We start from the raw sequence: 19,296 nt of genomic DNA on the forward strand, positions 1-19,296 counted from the left end.
ATCAAAAAATAATGTGAGATCAAAAAAAAAAAAACAAATTGACCTCAATATTCTACTCAGCTTTCAATTTATAGAAACACGTTACATTTTTTTCAATGGCTCGGAAAAAAACGCTTTTTAATGTTATATGCGTCTATACAACTTCAGCATATGTTTTTCAAAGCATCTTACATTTCTATATTTTCCACTAAAAAAAGTAATCAAGTTTTTCAATATAAATTTGATAAATTTGAAATGCAAAAATTATCAACTATTTAGTGGCAAATACACTTGGATTAAAATTTATCTTTAAATAAATAAATGTTGCATAATCGATTTAATACGTCATCGATTTATCTTCTTTGATTTCTGAACTTTCGTTTTTTCATTATTTATTTTTACTGTTTCTTTGTTTACTTTAGCATAAAAGCACTGCTAGTGCACGTGACTTAAGTTTATGTCTTCCGGTTATGAATATTATAAATTTAAAAAAAATTTAAACATTTTCCTGTCTTCGTTTCATCCTTCACAATATGTCTTCAGATAATACGATACATAAATTAAAACAGGCTGTAGGTATTTATCCAGATTTTCCTAAAAAAGGAATAATTTTCAGGTATTTATCAATTTCTACTGCTTATCAAAAAAACTTCGCATAAATTATAAAAGGCGTATGGGACAACTTATAGACTTTGATTACCATTGTATAATTTTTTTCTCATTTTTGTAATTGCTAAATTTTTATATTGCATTAACTTTAGATTTCTTATAAAACTTCTCTTCTAAAGCAAGTTTTTTAATAAAAATAATTATAATTTTTAGAAAAAAAAGAAAAGAAACTGCGCTTTTTTTTTTCTTGTACTTGATTCAGCTAAAGGAAAAAATTTTTATTGTATGATTTTTTTTTTTTGTGTGTATATCAATCAATTTATAAAGTTCACAAATAGGATTTTTCTCAGAATGATTCAAAAATAATTTTACACCCAGCTTTTAAATTTATGACTGCAGTATAAGCTCATTTTATTTTATTTTTCCAGTTTTAGACCAAAAGAATTATTTGGATAACATTCAATTTGATTGATAATTGTTATATAAGATATCAAAAAGTTTAAAGAATATTTAGGATTTGAATAAATTATTTATTATTCATATGATTTTTAATCCTTTGTGAAAGAAAAATTGAAATAAATCCATATTCTATTTACATACAATTAAATTTTAAACTGTGAATTTGCATATTTCCATTCTTTTCTGAAACTGACTGTATCTTATTTAATGTTCACTCTTACACTAAAAGTTGTAGTTTAAATTTTTTATTGTGATGGGAACCTGCAAATTGCTGATAGCCAACACATCTGAATAGTTACTATATAAATCAAAAGTCTTGTTTTATTCAAATTGTCTTTTTTTTTCTAATTTTTTATCTATTTAGTTAAGGATGATTTTGTTACTGGAACATTACTTTAAATAAGTTACAATTATTTACTTCTTTTTCACAGAATTTATTACTATTTGTCTTAGATTGAACAAGTAAAATTGGATGCTTGTAAATAAATAAATAATAGTTATGATATTTTGATATAAATCTAAAATTTTCACCAGAGCAAAATTTCAGCTTTGAGACTAAAAGATTTTGATTTTGTGGTCTGATTTTGTCAATAATGTACAGTGTATTTGGGCCTATTGTGCATTAGTGTAATGTGAATAAAATGCATTTGGAACATAATGCATTATTAACTCTCAATCATCATCATTAGCTTGGAAAAAATTTCAAATATTGCCTGAAACATAGTTTTGTATTATTATTTATTTATTATCGCTTCTCAGATTGACCTTGAGAAGTAACATTAAATTTTTCCTCGCTGTACCCCTTTTAACTAGTGCTGAAGGTATCTACACACCTTTTTCTTATTCACCTTGTTACATTACTACAATCATATGCTAAATTCTTTAGTGTTGGACTTTCTCATCTTGGTGTTTAAACAGATTATTCCTAAAATTAATCTTGTAATTTCAAAACAGAATAATCAGTTGTACTATACTGTGATTAAAGCTGATTTTAGTGTAATATATATAAGTATCTACATTGAAAATAAATTTCTCAGTTACTTAATCATCAATTATATTAACAGTTATCTTGGTTCTTGAACTTATTGAAAATGGGGTGAGGTGGTACACTTTGTAAAGCTGGTATGCAAGGTTCTAGATTTGAATTCATGTTTTTTTCTCTTCCTAAATTTTTCTTCTTTAAAATCCCTAAAATTCAATATTTTTTTAAAAATTTGTGCTTACATAAACACTATTTAGAATCATTTAGTTCATTTTTAAAGCTAATTAATTAAAGATGATTTAATGCTTACATTTTTATTAGGTAAAAAAAAACTGGTGGATTAAATTGTTTGAAAATAGTATGTAACAAATTATTTTTAAATTAATGCATTCATTTATAATTAATTTTCTTTTTATGCCTTTTTATCTAAGCTAAATTCATTCAATACTGAGAACTGAAATTTCAAATCAATCTTTTCATTTAAAAAATAATTCATAAGTCTGTCGCATGTTTTCAAATAGTTATATCATTACCTCTGGAATTCTTTCTTTGATTCTCAAAATAAATGAGTTTTTTAATATAGATAAAGAACAAACTTCATTTATGTATATATGTAATCAAAGGAGGATTTCCAGCAGGACAGATTAAACAAGTGCCCATATCTTCTAGTTTGAGACAGGACCATTAATAGAATAATTAAAGAACTTTAGTTCTTTTTTACCAAATGAATAAGTTTGTAAAAAAAAATACAATTTTGTGAATTATAAAATATTAGGATAGTTTTTAACACTTTATTATGTTTATGTATTTCATTAAGTTTACTTAATTACTACAATATTTATAAACACTGAAAGTCTGTCTGAATACTGTTGTGTGCAAATACAGATTATGGAAAGTCTATAGTCATAATGAATAAATAAAAATTAATATATTTTCTTAAAATTAATAAGATAGTGCCTAGGGCTGCAGAATTTCCAAGTCCACCACTATATGTAATATAGTTGAGTAAACATTATAAAAGAACATTTGTTTCGTTTCCAGCACCACATACAACAAGAATGTGAAATTAAACTTTTAAACAGTAATTTTTAGGGTTTTAGCCACTAATCATTTTAGAAATATTGTGTACAAATTTGTATACATTATCAGTTGATGTTAAATCATGGAAAGAATCTATCAAATTAGCAGCTAGACTTTGTATAACTTCAATCCAGAGAATTCCAATGATTAGGGATGTTACTGATAAGAAATCATTGATTATATATTCTTTAAGAGTCTGATGTATATCATCAGAAAACAATCAAGATTAAAAAATGAAAAATATTGATGGTTGTATTTTTAATTGAACATGATCATTAAAAAGACTTTTTATCGTATATAAAATAGAATCTTAATTGCTTCCAAATTCCTGGGTTAAATCTTTTTTTTTTTTTTTTTCCCCTAATGCTTGCCATTAAATTTGCAATGTAGACAAAGCATTATAAAGTGGCTGTTAATGAATGATGCATATGTCAGTTATTTTAATTTTAAAAAATCATGATAGCTTATTCTAATCATTGTTAGCTTTTTTTATTATTTTAACTAAATGATATTATGTAATAATTTTTTATTGCTCTATATTTCTGAATATAAGTTGAAAATGTTTTGTTTTTGTCTTCAAAATGTTTTTTTTTTGTCTTCAAAAATTTACTTAAAATTCCATGCCTGTATATATGTCAAAATAAAAATATTAAATATAAATCATTTGATTTAAAGCATGTCTTCATATATCTTCAAGCAGATAAAATAGGTATAGTATTTTTCATCTCAGTTAAAAAGTAAAACATCAGTCATCAATAATGAAAGCTTTAATCAAGAACATCTGAAACCAGTGTATTTTTTTTTCTTCTGTTATTCATTGTTTTGTATAGGACCTGTTAGATTTGTGCCATTTTATTTATTTATTATTTGAAAGAGAAATGTCAAGAAAAATGCTTATACAGCAAATTTCAGATTATAGGTCCTGTGGAAAATTATAACAGCATAGCAGCTCAACATTTCCCCATAGATGTAAAGTTAAGGAAGTTGTAATATTCTCTGTAATTCAAAAAAATAAAACAACTCATTTAAAAAAAGAATTCATTTAATTTAAAATATTTTTTTATTTAAGAAATGTATAAAGTACAAATAAGCTTTGTATTTGGTGATATTTAACGATTTATCATTTGTGGCCAATTAATATAACTATGTAATTTTTTGTGAGATTATTTTATCCATATACTAGCTGACTTCTAATTTAGCTTTAGAAAAAGTTCTAAAAATTTTCAGCTTATTCATGAAATTGTATGGTATTTTTACAAAAGGGACTAAATCTCCCATAACGGCTTAAATCATAATAAAGATAAATTTTTAAAACTGTCTTGTTTCTAATTTATAATGTTAGCACTAATTTTATGTTTTATATTGGTGGCATTTATCCAAATATATATAAGTGTACCAATTATTTTATTAAAGTTGATAAAACACACACAAATTTTCTTCAATGAAATTATAGAAGCAACAGTTTCAACTTTATTTTGCTGCTGTTGATTTATCTGAAAAATACCAATAAAATTCATTGCTTTTGGAAATGTTGTAAATAATTTGAGTATCTAACAGACAATAAGAAAAGAAAATTTTTACCTAAAGGAAAAAAAAAAAAGTTCTTAAGCTATATGAAATTGAATATATAGAAAAAATTAATAATTGATTTTCTGTATGCATAAGGCTGATATATTTGAAAATATTGAATTATTTTGACCTATATAATGTTTTCATTTCATTTATAGAGACTTCTTTCCTTTACTTCGAAACCCAGAGCTTTTCGAGGATTTACTCAATGTCCTAGAAAAATATGTGAAACTGAATATTCCTGGTTTAGAGTGTATTGCTGGTGTGGAATCTAGAGGATTTTTAATTGGCCCTGCTTTAGCTCTAAAACTTAAAGTTCCATTTGTTCCTATTAGAAAGCCAGGAAAATTGCCTGGAAAAGTTAAAAAAGAATCATATTCCTTGGAATATGGAACGGTATGATTTTTTTTAAAAAAATTTATTTCTCTAATCTGAACATTTTTTTCAATTTCTAGTATAATGCACTTTCAATAATACATGCAATATATATACAGTACACTCCCGATTATCCGCGGAATTGGGTGGCGCGGCCGCCGCGGATAACAAAAATCGCGGATAATCCGAAAAAAGCTAAAAACGGGTATAGCAAAAAAGGAAACAGATATTCCAACTTTGAAACATCGTTTTATGTACAATAAAATATAAAATAAACAGCAGGAAATGTTTCACTAACGCTTAATATTTTAGTATATCACTCAAAACTAACCTAAAATGCATTGTGTTAATGAAAACAGAAAAGTGTTTTAGATGATGTATTTACGAGAGGCGTCAAGGATACACAGAAAAATTAATACATATGTACTGTTTTAATACTGTAATATATTATGTAATTACAAAAGCATAACTGTAAAACCACACCTTTTGGAAAAAATCAGCCAAAAAAAAAAAAAAAAAAAAAAAAAACTTTGTGCGGCAGGCGCGGATAACCCGCCCGCGGATAATCGGGAGTCTACTGTATATATACTAGTTAACATCTGACATGAAATTTTCTATAGATATTGAAAATATGTTGATTAACCAAAAATTGAGATATATATTGTAATTTATCCAAAATAAATATTTATTGTAATTTATTTATTGATAATTTTTTAAATAACCACGTCTTTTTCAATTAATTAGACTCTTATTTCATCAAATTTAATATATCTGATAATCTTATTTTTTAGTCATTTTTCAAATATTTCTCTACTACACTTATAAAGTTCTTCACATTTTTATGATTATCTATACTATATATATTATCTAAAATATACAAAAATTTCTGTATAGTATACTTTTTAGAAAAATTTATATGCATTCTATTTTTCTATTATTTTTTTCCTTGTTGTTGTAATATTATGATTTTTTTTTTGTCCTATAAAATCTATTTTTATCCTAATTAACCATAAAAAATTCATTAGCATGCATCTACAGTTGTAACTGTACTTCAGTTTTTAATTAGATTTTATTTTTATTTGCTATGATGGAACCCTATATTTTTTCATACATAAAGAATATTGCCCTTAAAAAAATATTAGTGGATAGTATTGTTAAACATTACAGTGATTATAAACAATCAGTCTTTGAAATTAGTTTAAATTGATGAAATTCATTCTTATTCTATATTGCATGACAGAGGAAAAAGTGACGTGGCAAATATGTGGGGAAAAAATGCTAAATTATTTCGAAATTCTCTTGAGATGTTTTCTGTAAAATTGTTAACATTAATCTTTAGAACATGAGCCTATTAATTTACATTTCTAAAATGTTTTTTTTTTTTTTAAAGTATAAAAATCATCTATATATTTTCATTTAAGTAATTGCTTGATAACTTTTTGTTTTGTTTCAGGATGCTTTAGAAGTTCAAATAGATTCTTTGGAACCTGGCCAAAAAGTTATTATTGTGGATGACCTCATAGCAACTGGAGGTAAATTGCATTTTTGTTGTTTCATTACAAGGCTTTAACTAATATCACAACTATTGAAGCAGTGCCTCAGACATTATCATCTGTTCTTCTGGACTCTTCAAATCTCTAGTTATGACTTTGTTATTTTGTTTAATTACTTTCAACCATCCTTAACTTTTTATTTCTTTATCATCTTTCTAACTTCATGCATTACAATATATTGCATTTCCAGTAATGCTAAAAAATACTATTGATGTAATAATAAAGCATGTTTCTATATAAGTAAAATTATTGGTTATTTCATCTAGAGAATAATTTCTACTAAACAATTTGAAATATAAATTGAATATGACATTTTTAACAATTAAATGCATATATCATGAAATAGACCATTTGAAATGCTGTAATGAAATTTTGACTTTCATGAATGACCATTGCTAATACAAATCCAATTTGGTCATCATTGTTACACAGTAAGCATACTATACTTATACAGATATCTGAATTCTAAGCTAAAAGCATCAGTGCTATGACTATACAAAACAACCTTCAGTATTTAGATATTAGGAACTCACAGTTTACTCAAGATACCTTGTAGACTACATATATCACAGCTAAGAATTCACTCAACACAGTAACAATAATATTCAGAAACAAGTAATGAAATCTTACAGACTTTTATTCATTTTATGTTCTACTGATGTGTAAACAGTTTTTCTATTAGGATACTGATAGCTTTGTATAACTGGAAAATGTTCCAAACAGGAAATCCATCTCCACATTAGTGTCAGGTTGCCAGTGCTGCATTATAGTTATAGGAGCTTTAATCTGGGTTTGAAATTATCTTATTACAATGTGAGTTTTCATATTGGAAGGTGACAGAACACTTGAGATACTACACAATATATTATCAAATATGAAAATCCACTAAGTTTAACACTCATTCCAAGTTGTGAAATGCTCTGCAGATATTCAAATATGTATTTGCAGAATCTTATGGACTCTGTTCTTCATTTCCATGGTGATTTTATCAAAATTAAACTAATACCAATTTTTATAACACTTTATACAGCTTTTACAATGTCTTACAATTGTTTTACTCTTTTTTTTTTTTTTTTTTTCCTTTCTTTCTTTTTCCCTTTTAGGATCTATGGCAGCATCTGTAAATCTAATTAGAAGCATAGGTGGTATTGTAGAACACTGTCTTGCTGTGATGGAACTCACTGACTTAAAAGGAAGAGATAAAATTCCTGCCCCTGTGTACTCAGTGCTTCAATATTAGAATTTATATATTCCAAAAATGCCAAAAACATGTGCTAGTATGAATGCTAGTCATTGTGTATATTTTTTTTACTTAAACGATGGTTTCTTTTGATGACTATTCCTGACATCTTTTTTTATGATAATTAAAAAATTAATATTTTTTTTATATGGGACAGTTTTTGGATCTAATATAGTTTTATATATATATATATAATTTACAATTTCATGCATTCCTGTATAATATTATCTTTTTTTTTTTTTTTTTTTCATTATTTGAATTCCATTTTTCTTTGAACTATGTTCCTCTTAATTATTTTTTTTTTATTAAATCGGTTACTTAGATAAATAATATACCTAACTTTTATTTCAGGGTACTTTTTTATGAATAAAATATATATTTGTAAAGTGTATGTTTGTTTTGTATTTTACTTATATATAATATTGATATTATTAATTTTACTTCAAAGCGCATACTTCTAATGAGAGCAATTAAATAAAAGATATATTGAAATATATACTTTCTCACCACCACCCCCCCCCCCCATATTCAAATTATGATTTTTTTTAAATATCTTATGTGAAAAAAGTAATTATTGATAGCAATACACTAATGTAGTGCATTTAAAAAATATATACACATATTATATTTGCTTCTGATGAATAAACATTAAGTAAAATATTTTTTATAATCATTTTGATAAATGTGCTAAAAATTACGATTTTTTTTTTTTTTAACATTATAATTGTTATCAATATTACAGATGTTTGTATTTCTCAAATTCCCCCTCAGGTGCTCCTTGCTACTGTGTAGTATCAAAATTTTAAATAAATTAGTAGAACAACTACTAATTAAGTTTAAAAATCTTGAAATTACTAATTATTAACAATACTCCAAAGTAAAAATTTCGAATGAACATACCAGATGATAAATGAAAAAATTCAATCAACTCATGAAAATACACTGCTGAGAATGACACAAAGAAGGGAGGTTGTAGTACACTCCAAAACATTATTTAAGCAACATTTTTAAATTGCATTTTCTTCAAATGATCCATGAAAACATTCCTGATTAAGACAAATTTTTAATAAAGTTCATTAAATAATATTTATATAATAAAAGTAAGCTTCTGGTATGATTTTTTTTTAAACAAAAGGATCTTATTTTTCTACCTTTATTGTGATTTCACATTTGTATAAAATACTATATTCCTTTAGGTTTTCGTCAAACTTGGACTTTTAGAGCAATCAGTATAAGAAAATTAATGCCAACAGTATCCAAAAGTAAAATAAATTCTTTTAAAGGCTATTTCTTTGAAATTTTAGTGAATTTATCGCCCAACAACAACAAAAAATTAATTAGGTAAAAAGAAAAATGCTCAAGTTCATAGCAATATTACTAAATATGAGAAAACAAGCAGAATAGCCATTTTTTAACTTTACATAATGAAAGACAATCACACATATTTGTATTAACAATGAAAAAATGATCTGAATTTTATGAGAGCATAAAAGTAATTTCAGTAAAACTTACTTAAAAATAGTTATTAAAGTTAAAAAAAAGTGTATTGCAACTAAAATGGTATAGTCAAAATTAGCACTTTTACAATTTTAAATGTGTGTAAAAATCATCATGCTATGTTCTCAGAGACTAATTAGAAACTTTTAATTAATTAAAACTTCAGAAGGAAAAAAAAGTGTCACTCCAAATATAGGGTAAGATGGGACATAGGGCTATTCAATTTCATTTTAAAAAATGGCAATGTTAGCTCTAATTTATTAAAATAAAGAATTTGTACCATTAGTTACTTTTTAAAATAAATCTGTTTGTACACATTAAAATTTTGAGTTTGTATTAAATTATCTTTATTAATGAATAGTATTTATTTTATGAATAATATTTCAATAGTATAACTAATTGTATTTAGATTTTCTTCAATTAAAATATTGTCTAAATACATATAATGTAACCAAAAAAACTGTTACAATCTATTTCATGGAATAGTATTATAAAATGAAATTACATACACTTTTAAATACATTCGTCTAATTAACATACAGGGTGGTTATAATTAAAGTTCCACTTTGAAATGGTCACAAAAGGGAAACTACTCCATCAAAAGTTATCAAACTTGGTAATAATTTAGAGGAGGTCATAAAAATTTCTTTTCTGCCAAAAAAAAGTTCAAAAACTCACCACTAGGGAGGGAATTAAGCTGTATGCAATAACGTTAAGCAAAATAGGGCATGAAAACATTGGTTTCAAGTATATCTAATCGCTTCTGAAACATGTTACAAAGCATGTTCAATGTGGCATCCACCATTTTCTGAAAGCAAGTTAAATTGCATTCTCAACAGTAGCTCTTAGCTTCTCAGGAGGAATGTCATGCACATGACAGTGTATCACATCTCTCGATTCCGCCAAATTGTTTAGATTATCACCGTAAACACCGTGCTTTTGGGATCGAGCATGCTTTGTAACATGTATCAGAAACGATTAAATGCATTTTAAACCAGTGTCTTCATGTCCTGTTTTGCTTAACAATATTGATACAGCACCATTTCACCTGTGGCGGCGACTTTTTAAACATTGTTTTTTCTGACTGAAAAGAAATTTTTATGACTTTCTTTAAACTATTACCAAGTTTGATAACATTTGGTCCAGTAGTTTTCCTTTTATGACCATTTCAAAGTGGAACTTTAATTATAACCATCCTGTATTTCAACTACGTATAAGCTTTAAAAAATAAATTTTATTACTCTTAATAGCTATGCAATGTTCATTTGAAGGTGTGTTTTTTTAATTAGAACTACAAATGATGAAAATTTTTCCACAACTTTTTTATACAGAATTGCATATCCTTTCATGGGATGTTTACAATATTTATTTATATTAGTAGTAGTTTTCTCTTTTAATATTTGTTTACATTTTGTTTAAGATATTTAAGCATAAAAATAGACCAAAGGAAAGAAAGGCTTAAAATCTATAAGACATGAAAGCTGTAATTTGTATATTTTTTCTCACATTGGAAATAATTATATTATAACTAATAAAATTGCTATTTAAACTTAATTGCCAACTTAAAGAACATTAGCCATATATCCATAAGAAGATATCTATATATTTCAAACAAAAGAATTTTAATAATAAAAGATCACTCTTTATAACTTGCTATTATAAAACATGTAACACTTCATCTGAACAGTAGAGCATAGAGCTAATCCCCTATTACCAAAAACAAATACTAAAAATAAATGTTACTCTTTTTAACTGTAATTATATGTAATGTGTGTAAGAGGTTGAAGATCACTTTAAGAATTTTTCTAATTTGAAACCTCATCATATTTCAATATTACAGCTGAAAATTAAAACTATGTAAAAATCCTCATTCGTACCAAATTTGATAGCTCAGATGCATTGATCTACCCTACAGAATGCTTAAAAATACAATTACTTTTATTAATAGAATAAATCATTAATTCTATATGTTTTATTAGCAAGTCTCAAATATTTTCCAAAAATGGAAGTGTTACACCATTAAATAAAATTTAGTCCATGTCAAATAGGCAAAAGGTGAAGGGGAGATTTTAGTTTCCAATATCAAACTCATTCACAAGTTCAACAATAATAGAAATTTATTACTGTATTTGGTTAAATCCTAGTCTAGTGTGCCCCCTTATTTTACAAAGGATGCTAACAGTAAAAAGCCACCAATCTAGATGGCTGACCATATGGTCAGAACTAGGGATTGCAATACCGGACCAAAATTTCAATACCGGTATTCGGTATTTTTTAGATCTTAATACCGGGATACCGGTATTAGAAATTTTAGAAAAAGAAAGAAAACAAAGAGTTTCTTTCTTTTATTTGCCAGTTTTATAAGATAATGTAAATATCAGAAAAAATAATATGCAACTTATAAATTATAACAGTATATAAAGAATTACAAAAAAGTAAAAGAACAACTTATTTATTTAAATCACAAAAAAAGTGTAAATATCATCATCCAGTCTGTGGTGCTATTGCAAATTTTTGAAATGTGATCTTAAAAAACATAATGCATCCATTGTACCGTCATTAAACCTGTAACGTAATTTTGTGTAAAAATTACCAGCTGTCGAAAACACTGTTTCGGCATCTACGCTAGTTGGTGATACTGTTAGCAATGCGCGATATACTTTTTCTAAGTATTTACCTCTAAATCCCTCATCTTAAAATAAATCAATTTCTCGTCGGATGGTTTTAGATATAGCTGATTTCTGTATTGTATTTTGATTCGTTGAATTTTTTTTATTTATCGCTAATTCTAATTTTTCTTCAAGAGACAATTCATTTTCATTATCGACATTAGTGTTATCATAATCTTCGATAACTGAACCGAATTCTTCTGAATGTGGATAGTTTTGTGAGTAAAAAATTGTAAGAAAATTTACTATAAAAATCAGATTTGAATTGATTATTTTCTTTTCTTCTTTTTCATTTTCATCTTTAAAATCATTATAACTATGTAAATACCAAAAGACATATTCTATTTCGGTATGCCTTTCTTCTGTGCGATTTTTCATTTTTATATATAATTCTTCAGATAGTGATGTGTGTTGTTCTTTCATGATTGCAACATGAAATTTATTGTTACATTAGCTGTTAATAAATTAAAATCTCTCCGACACAATGCCTCTATAGTCAGTTTTATTGGAAGTAGAGCTGATATAGTTCTGGATATTAAGTCGAATTCACTATCTGAAAAATTAATTTACAGGTTTAAGTCGATTATTGCTTTTTGGATTGGATTTCTAAATTTCAAAAATCGTTCCATCATTAGGAGTAAACTCTTCCAATGTGTATTAGAATCTATTTTTAACATATATTCTGTTTTATTTTCAGTTAGTATATATTTTTGTAATATGGCATTTTTTGTAGGGGAACGTTTAAATATATTAACAATTTTTCGAACTTTATAAATTATAGGAAGCAATTCTTGATGGGTTAATATTTCATCCTCATTAGCAATATCTTCTTCCACAATTACATTGTCATTATCTTCATTGTCAATATCACTATCGCTCTTACTCTCTTCAGTGTCGGAATCCAAAGTTTCTATATCCACAGTATTTGGATTCTTCTCTTCTTTACTTTTTTGATATAATATATCTATTACTCCTAATTGAATTCCATGAGTATAGCACAATTGCTGATTTGCATCAATCAACTTTCCAACTTTTTTCATAACTGTTGCTCCATTATGGATATTGTTGTTATGGATACAATATCTTCTTTCAGGGATAATCCATGTTTCGCTAATTTAGATTTAAGCCATTAATTAGATAATTAATTTCGCCAGTTAGGAAGGCATAAAAGCAAAAACGTATGCTATTTTGTTGTCTTGGCGATCTCTGAACATATAGTGGAGACAATTTAAAAGACTTCTTGTAAATACCGAAAAACCAGTATTTAAACTTGTGAATACCGGTATTACAAAATTGTACAAATGGCTCAAAATACCGGTATTCGGTATCCCGGTATTGCAATCTCTAGTCAGAACTATGGAACTATACTGTGAAACAGTTATAGTTCGAAGTAACAGTTATCTACATTTATATTAAAATTGAGATTTATTATCACATTTGTTGTATCTATGAACACTTTTTTTGGAACCTTCAAGAGTCACAATTGCTGAATCTCCTTTTAATTCTGAAATAATGAACTTTTGCAAACTGGCTGAGCTGGTCTGTATTTTAGACACTAAAATGCAAACACTGAATGCCTTCAGCATCTGAAGAAGGCGCAGAAGAGAATTTTTTAACTTAAAAAAATATTATATGGCTTCGCTAGCACCAGGAGTGAGTAAAATCCTAGTTTAATTGGTTAATATGAAAGTAACAATTATTTATTTTAGGTTGAACATAATAAAATAACTCATTGAAAAATTATGTACCACTTTAACTTAATAGCAATTCCTTATATTGAAAAATGTATCAAAATATTAATTACCAATAATCTGAAACAAACAAGAAATTATATTTTTTTAAAATTCAATGCTATTTAGGTAAAATATGCAGAAGATATTTCTTATAAAATCAATTAAAAAGAGGCATTAGTGTTGGTTAATTTAAAATGGGCATTAATCTGGGGGGGGGGGGAACAAGCACACGTAATTGAAATATCTCAATCAAGTCAATAAATATTTCAAATGAAAATATATATATATTTTTTTTTAAGTTATAAAAATCTTAACTCATTTTTTAGATTTATATCTCTAAAATTATGATAAATCATAAAACGCTTTCTATATGAAAGTACAAATAGAAAATGTCCTTTTTTCAGATTCCCAAGATCAGATTTTTAGATAATTTTAGTCCTCGAATAAATGATACACACAAGATTAATATATTTTCAGTATTTTTGTTAGATCTTGACTTTGACTTTTATCCCATTAGATGGGTTTTCTTTCATTTCATCCCTATTTTGTCAAAGTAAATACCTCTTGATGAATGTACAAAGGCATTGAGGATTTTCATATCTAAGAACTGACAATATGCCATTATCAAATATTTTGAAAAGAATGTAACATATCTATATAAGAATATAATATATCATATAATAAAATCTTTTGCAATCAACAGACATTTGTATTGAACACTAAGTTGACGGTAAAACATGGAAGAAAATTGGTTTGTATTTATCATTGAATGAATTGCATCATTTTTATATGGTGGTAAAAGAAAGTGATGTATAATCTCGTATCTGTTTAAATAATAGTTTTAAATATGCTAAAATATAAAAATCTGCTAAAAAAATACAAAACAGAATTACTTTATTTCATAATATTAATAATATAGAAGGAAACTTTGTAAAATAATTTAAATTTATCAACACAAAATTTTTGCTAAATTATTTTTTTAACATTAATGCTTTAACAAATACTGATCACGTAATTTCATCATAACTAAAAAGTATAAGAAACTGTATGTTTGTGTATTAAACATTCAAAACTGGAAATACATAAGTTACATTAATAGGATTTAACAAATTTATACACAATACATACAATAAGTTACCTGTGGTTTTTAAACGATAAAAGCATCAAAAACTGAAATAATAAGGAAACTTTTTATATAAATTAATCATTATGTGATACTTGTATTGATTTTGGAAAATATAATTTTTATATTCTAAATATAAAAAACAGAATGAAATAATTAAATCTGGAAAAAAAAATTTATTCAACAAGAACATGTTTTAAACTTTTTTCTTTTTTTTCCTGCTTTCTAGTTCAGTTAAACCAGCAAACTGAAAACTTTTTAAAGGATCTTTTTGTTTTCTCCGGTAATTCTTACTTGCTTGACCCTCTTTAGCTTTTCCAGTTTTTGATTTATTTCTTGGTTTCTTCTTTCGCTCTGAATTTCTAACAACATTTCTTAAAGTAGGGGGAATAATATATTCAGGAACATCATGCAAATGTGAATGAAGTTTTACTGTGTGAAGAGATTTGTCGTGTCTCAAAATTTGTAAGTCTCTTGGATTGTCTTCAAAATAAGGCTTTAAATTCCTTGAATTTAAAAGTTCAGATTTGATTTCTTTCAATCTAGCTTCTCTTACTGCTATCTTTGTCACTGCACGAAATGCATCCCTCGCTCTATACTTAAAACCTTCCAATTCTTCCATTTTAAACAAGTAAGGTTTAAACTGGGCTTTAGTTTGACCAGATTCATCAGTAAAGTAATCTTCAACTTTCTTTAGCAATTCCATTTCTTTTGAACTCACAAAAGATAATGCAGTACCTTCATCATTACCTCGGGCTGTGCGTCCAACTCGATGAACATAAGCCTCAACAGTAGGTGGAAAATCAAAATTGATAACATTGGAAACAAACTGGAAGTCAATCCCTCTTGATACTCCATATTCTTTGTCTTTTTTTATTTTCTTTCTAACTGGTCCAGAATTTGGTGCATCAGCAACACGCTCATCTGATGCAATGATGATGTCATAAATTCCCATGTTAAACTGACTGACAGCATGACAACGACACGCAGCTGGCAATTCAGAATTCAACACACAACTCTTTATTGCAAATTGTTCTAAAAACAGCTTCAAACGATAACACCTATCCACAGAACTGACAAAAATTAAAGACTTGCCTTGAATAAGTCTTAATTTTAATAATGCATAAATGAGAACAAATTTGTCTTCTTCCTCACATTTAATATGATACTGGGTTAATCGATCACTCTCTGGCAATTCTGGTTCTTTTAATTTCAAGACAACTGGGTTATGTAGAACAAGCTTCTTTACATTCTTTACTTCATCAGACAATGTGGCAGACATTAGAAAGGCCTGGTAAATTGAAGGAAGATAGGCTAAAATTTTATTGACGTCATTGCCACATCCATAAGAGAACAGCAAATCTGCTTCGTCAACAACTAGAGTCCTTAAAGATTCCTGAATACATAAGTTGTTTTCTTGAAAATGGGCCAGAACACGTAACGGAGTGCCAATAACAATATCTGGTTTTTCTAATAGCAAAGGACGCTGAGAAATTAAATCAACTTGAGGAGAAACATCAAAAAACGTAACATCTCGAGAACAGAACCGAGTCAAATCAGTAGTATTTCTATAAATTTGCTTACAAAGTTCTTTACTAGGTGCTAATATTAAGACTGTGGTTTCTTGAATAAAGTTTGTCTTCTTCCGCTGCAAAATTTGTTGAATAATAGGAATAAGAAAAGCTCCAGTTTTTCCAGAGCCAGTCCTAGCACGTGCCAAAATATCTTTACCTTCTAATGCTAATGGTATAGCTTTCTCTTGAATTAAAGTTGGTTCCTTCCAATTCAGACAAGAAATGGCTTCTAAAAGACGATCATCTAATCCAAAATCTCGAAAACTAATATTTGCTTCTTCGTCCATTTTAATTTACTTAGTAAGTTTACCACATGAACGTGAATACTTCAAACATAAATAATACGTTATTCAGTTCACTTCAACTTACGAAATGATGCAATAGACTACCGAAAATAGCAGTATTATTGCTTATAATTTTGTTCAGACAACAGTAGTTTGCCTCGTATGAATGCGCCTATAAATGCAATTACAGATATCGAAAAAAAAAAGAGTAAGTCAACCATACATTTGCGCTATCGCTCTATTTTATTAAGACTTGGCGAAAGTACTGCCATACTCAGCTGAAGAATATGCATGATTAAAGCATGCTGAATTTGAAACATGATGAAAGCATGCTGAATGAAATTGAAGCGTTTTATTAGAAAAGCGATTCTCTAAAGCTTAATATGGGGAGGATTAAATTCCCATATACGAAAAGAATTCTTCAAATTATGCTAAGAAAAACAAATTCACGGGTTGCACTCAAAAACAGATAATCAAATCAATTGCATATCTTCATTGTAATAATTAGAACTGTAACAAGAAACATATACAATTTATAATCTGAAGGACAGGAAGAACGAAACCTTAATTATTTTTTATTAAATTTCTAATTAATATTATTTTTATTCAGTTTAATTAAAATTAGCAAATTAAATTAATAGAAATATTAATATAGCAAATCTTATGAAAATAATATATTATTAATAAAAATGATTCTTCAACTTATCATTTAAATTTCAATAAAAAATTATTATTATTAAAGAATTTTGGACATGAATTTTCTTTTGAATTTCAGTTTCAAAAGGTTCATTCGGTTCCGGAACTGTGGGTAGGAATTGAAAAATTCTGGAACTGCAGATGAACGGAACGATCACGATGAAATCATAAACCACAAAATGACTTTACTACCATATTAGCGCAATGCAGTCATGATCGTCAGAAAGGTCTCCAAGTCACATGGGCACGCCAGCCAATGAAAAACGATCTCAATCAAAGTCAAAGTAGGATTCATTAAAACGTTATTGATATCGAAACACCTACATTACCGTTACTGAAACATAAGTAATTTTGTCTTACATATGCTCAATTGTTCTATTTTATCAAAATTTAGCGATTCACTTTTCGTGTTTAACTGATGGACATGACGAAAGTATTTCATGTATGCATGCAAGCTTCAATTATTTTGAGTAGAAAAGTCAGTAGTTGAAAAATAAATTGGAAAGAGGTGACTGCCTTTTTTCATCAAAACAACTTTCAAGTTTGAAGTGCAATGCCGAAAATACATACTTGGGAAATTTGTTGTCCTACATTTCCCCAGAAAATGCAATTGAAACGCCATTTAATAACACATACAAATGTAAAACCTTACAAATGTGAGATGTGTGACCTACAATTTGTAAAAATGTCCAATTTAAAAGATCATATGTTTCTTCATGCAAAAGAAAAGCCACATGTATGTGAAATGTGTGGAAAAACATTTTCACAACAAAATGGTTTGAAAGCCCACATCTTTAGACATACAAACAAGAAGACTCATAAATGTGGAATATGTAGCAAAACTTTTTTTTATAAAAGTGATTTTAAAAGTCATATGATTAGACACACAAAAGAAAGGCCTCATATATGTGGTAAAACATTTACTGATATATAATCCGTAAGAAATCATTTACGTGTACATACAAAAGAGAAACCTTATAAGTGTGAAGTGTGCCAGAAAGCATTTACTCGAAAATTTAGTTTAGTTGAACATTTATCTAGACATACAGAAGAACAGCTTCATAAATACTATAAAGATATTGCAGAAAGAATCTTGCAAGCTGAAAAGAAAATCTTTGCATGTGATATGTGTTGCTAAGAATTTGAGAAAAATTATAGTTTAATACGTCATAAACTTACACATGAAAAAGATAAAGCGTGTGGTGAATAGCATAGAAGCCAGTTAACAACTACGCTACATGAGCATATGCTTTTGTATCCTGGTCATGTTACTGGACTGCGAACCACAAGGTCACAGGTTCTATCCTCGCGCATTTCGATCCGCTAAAAGCTCATAAGTGTGAAGTATGCCTTGAAGCATTCACTCATAAGTTTAGTTTATATGCACACTTGTGCAAACACACAGAAGAGGAACTTCATAAATACTACAAGAATATTTCTGACATGATTTTGCATACTGAAAAAAAAAGATTTTGCATGTGATATGTGTGGCAGAGAATTTTCAAAAAGTTACCATTTAAAACGTCACAAACTTACACATGAAAAAGAAAAACTTCATAAATGTGAAATATGTTGCAAAAGTTTTTCTAGAAAGTATAATTTGAATAAGCATTTAGACACACATTCAGAAGTGAAACTTCAGGAATATCGCACAACATTTTCTCAAAATAATACTGTGGAATTAAATTATCTATTAGAAAAAAAAAAGCTGAGACTTGTATGTGATGAAATATTTTTGTAGATTTTAATTCAGAACTTTTATGATATATAAACAAAATTATCCACACAATATATTTAGAACAATTTTTTTTATTTGTCTCAATATATCATACCTGTAATATTCACTATCAGTGTAATCCCAATTTCTCCAAAGT

General features: G+C 27.2%; 2 protein-coding genes across 2 annotated transcripts; one reads left to right on the forward strand and one right to left on the reverse strand.

The window, feature by feature from the left end:
* The first annotated feature begins 396 nt into the window (after positions 1–396).
* Positions 397–8,173, forward strand: LOC129971593 (adenine phosphoribosyltransferase-like). The gene is made up of 4 exons (XM_056085507.1): positions 397–595; positions 4,837–5,074; positions 6,507–6,585; positions 7,710–8,173. Exons 1-4 carry the CDS (start codon positions 513–515, stop codon positions 7,844–7,846), a joined length of 537 nt encoding a protein of 178 aa, XP_055941482.1. The 5' UTR covers positions 397–512; the 3' UTR covers positions 7,847–8,173.
* Positions 8,174–15,024: 6,851 nt separating this feature from the next.
* LOC129971592 (probable ATP-dependent RNA helicase DDX56) lies at positions 15,025–16,898 on the reverse strand. Its single transcript, XM_056085505.1, has one exon. The coding sequence runs from the start codon at positions 16,727–16,729 to the stop codon at positions 15,065–15,067; it is 1,665 nt and encodes a 554-aa protein (XP_055941480.1). The 5' UTR covers positions 16,730–16,898; the 3' UTR covers positions 15,025–15,064.
* Positions 16,899–19,296: the final 2,398 nt, after the last annotated feature.

This window comes from Argiope bruennichi, chromosome 6 (assembly GCF_947563725.1).
Source record: "Argiope bruennichi chromosome 6, qqArgBrue1.1, whole genome shotgun sequence".
Taxonomy (NCBI): Eukaryota; Metazoa; Arthropoda; class Arachnida; order Araneae; family Araneidae; genus Argiope; species Argiope bruennichi.

Coding starts and splice junctions, on each gene's coding strand:
- LOC129971592 (XM_056085505.1), bottom strand. CDS start 16,729: ATGGACGAAGAAGCAAATATTAGTTTTCGAGATTTTGGATTAGATGAT.
- LOC129971593 (XM_056085507.1), top strand. CDS start 513: ATGTCTTCAGATAATACGATACATAAATTAAAACAGGCTGTAGGTATT. Junction 596..4,836: donor AAAAAAGGAATAATTTTCAG/GTATTTATCAAT, acceptor TTTCATTTATAG/AGACTTCTTTCCTTTACTTC. Junction 6,586..7,709: donor TGACCTCATAGCAACTGGAG/GTAAATTGCATT, acceptor TTTCCCTTTTAG/GATCTATGGCAGCATCTGTA.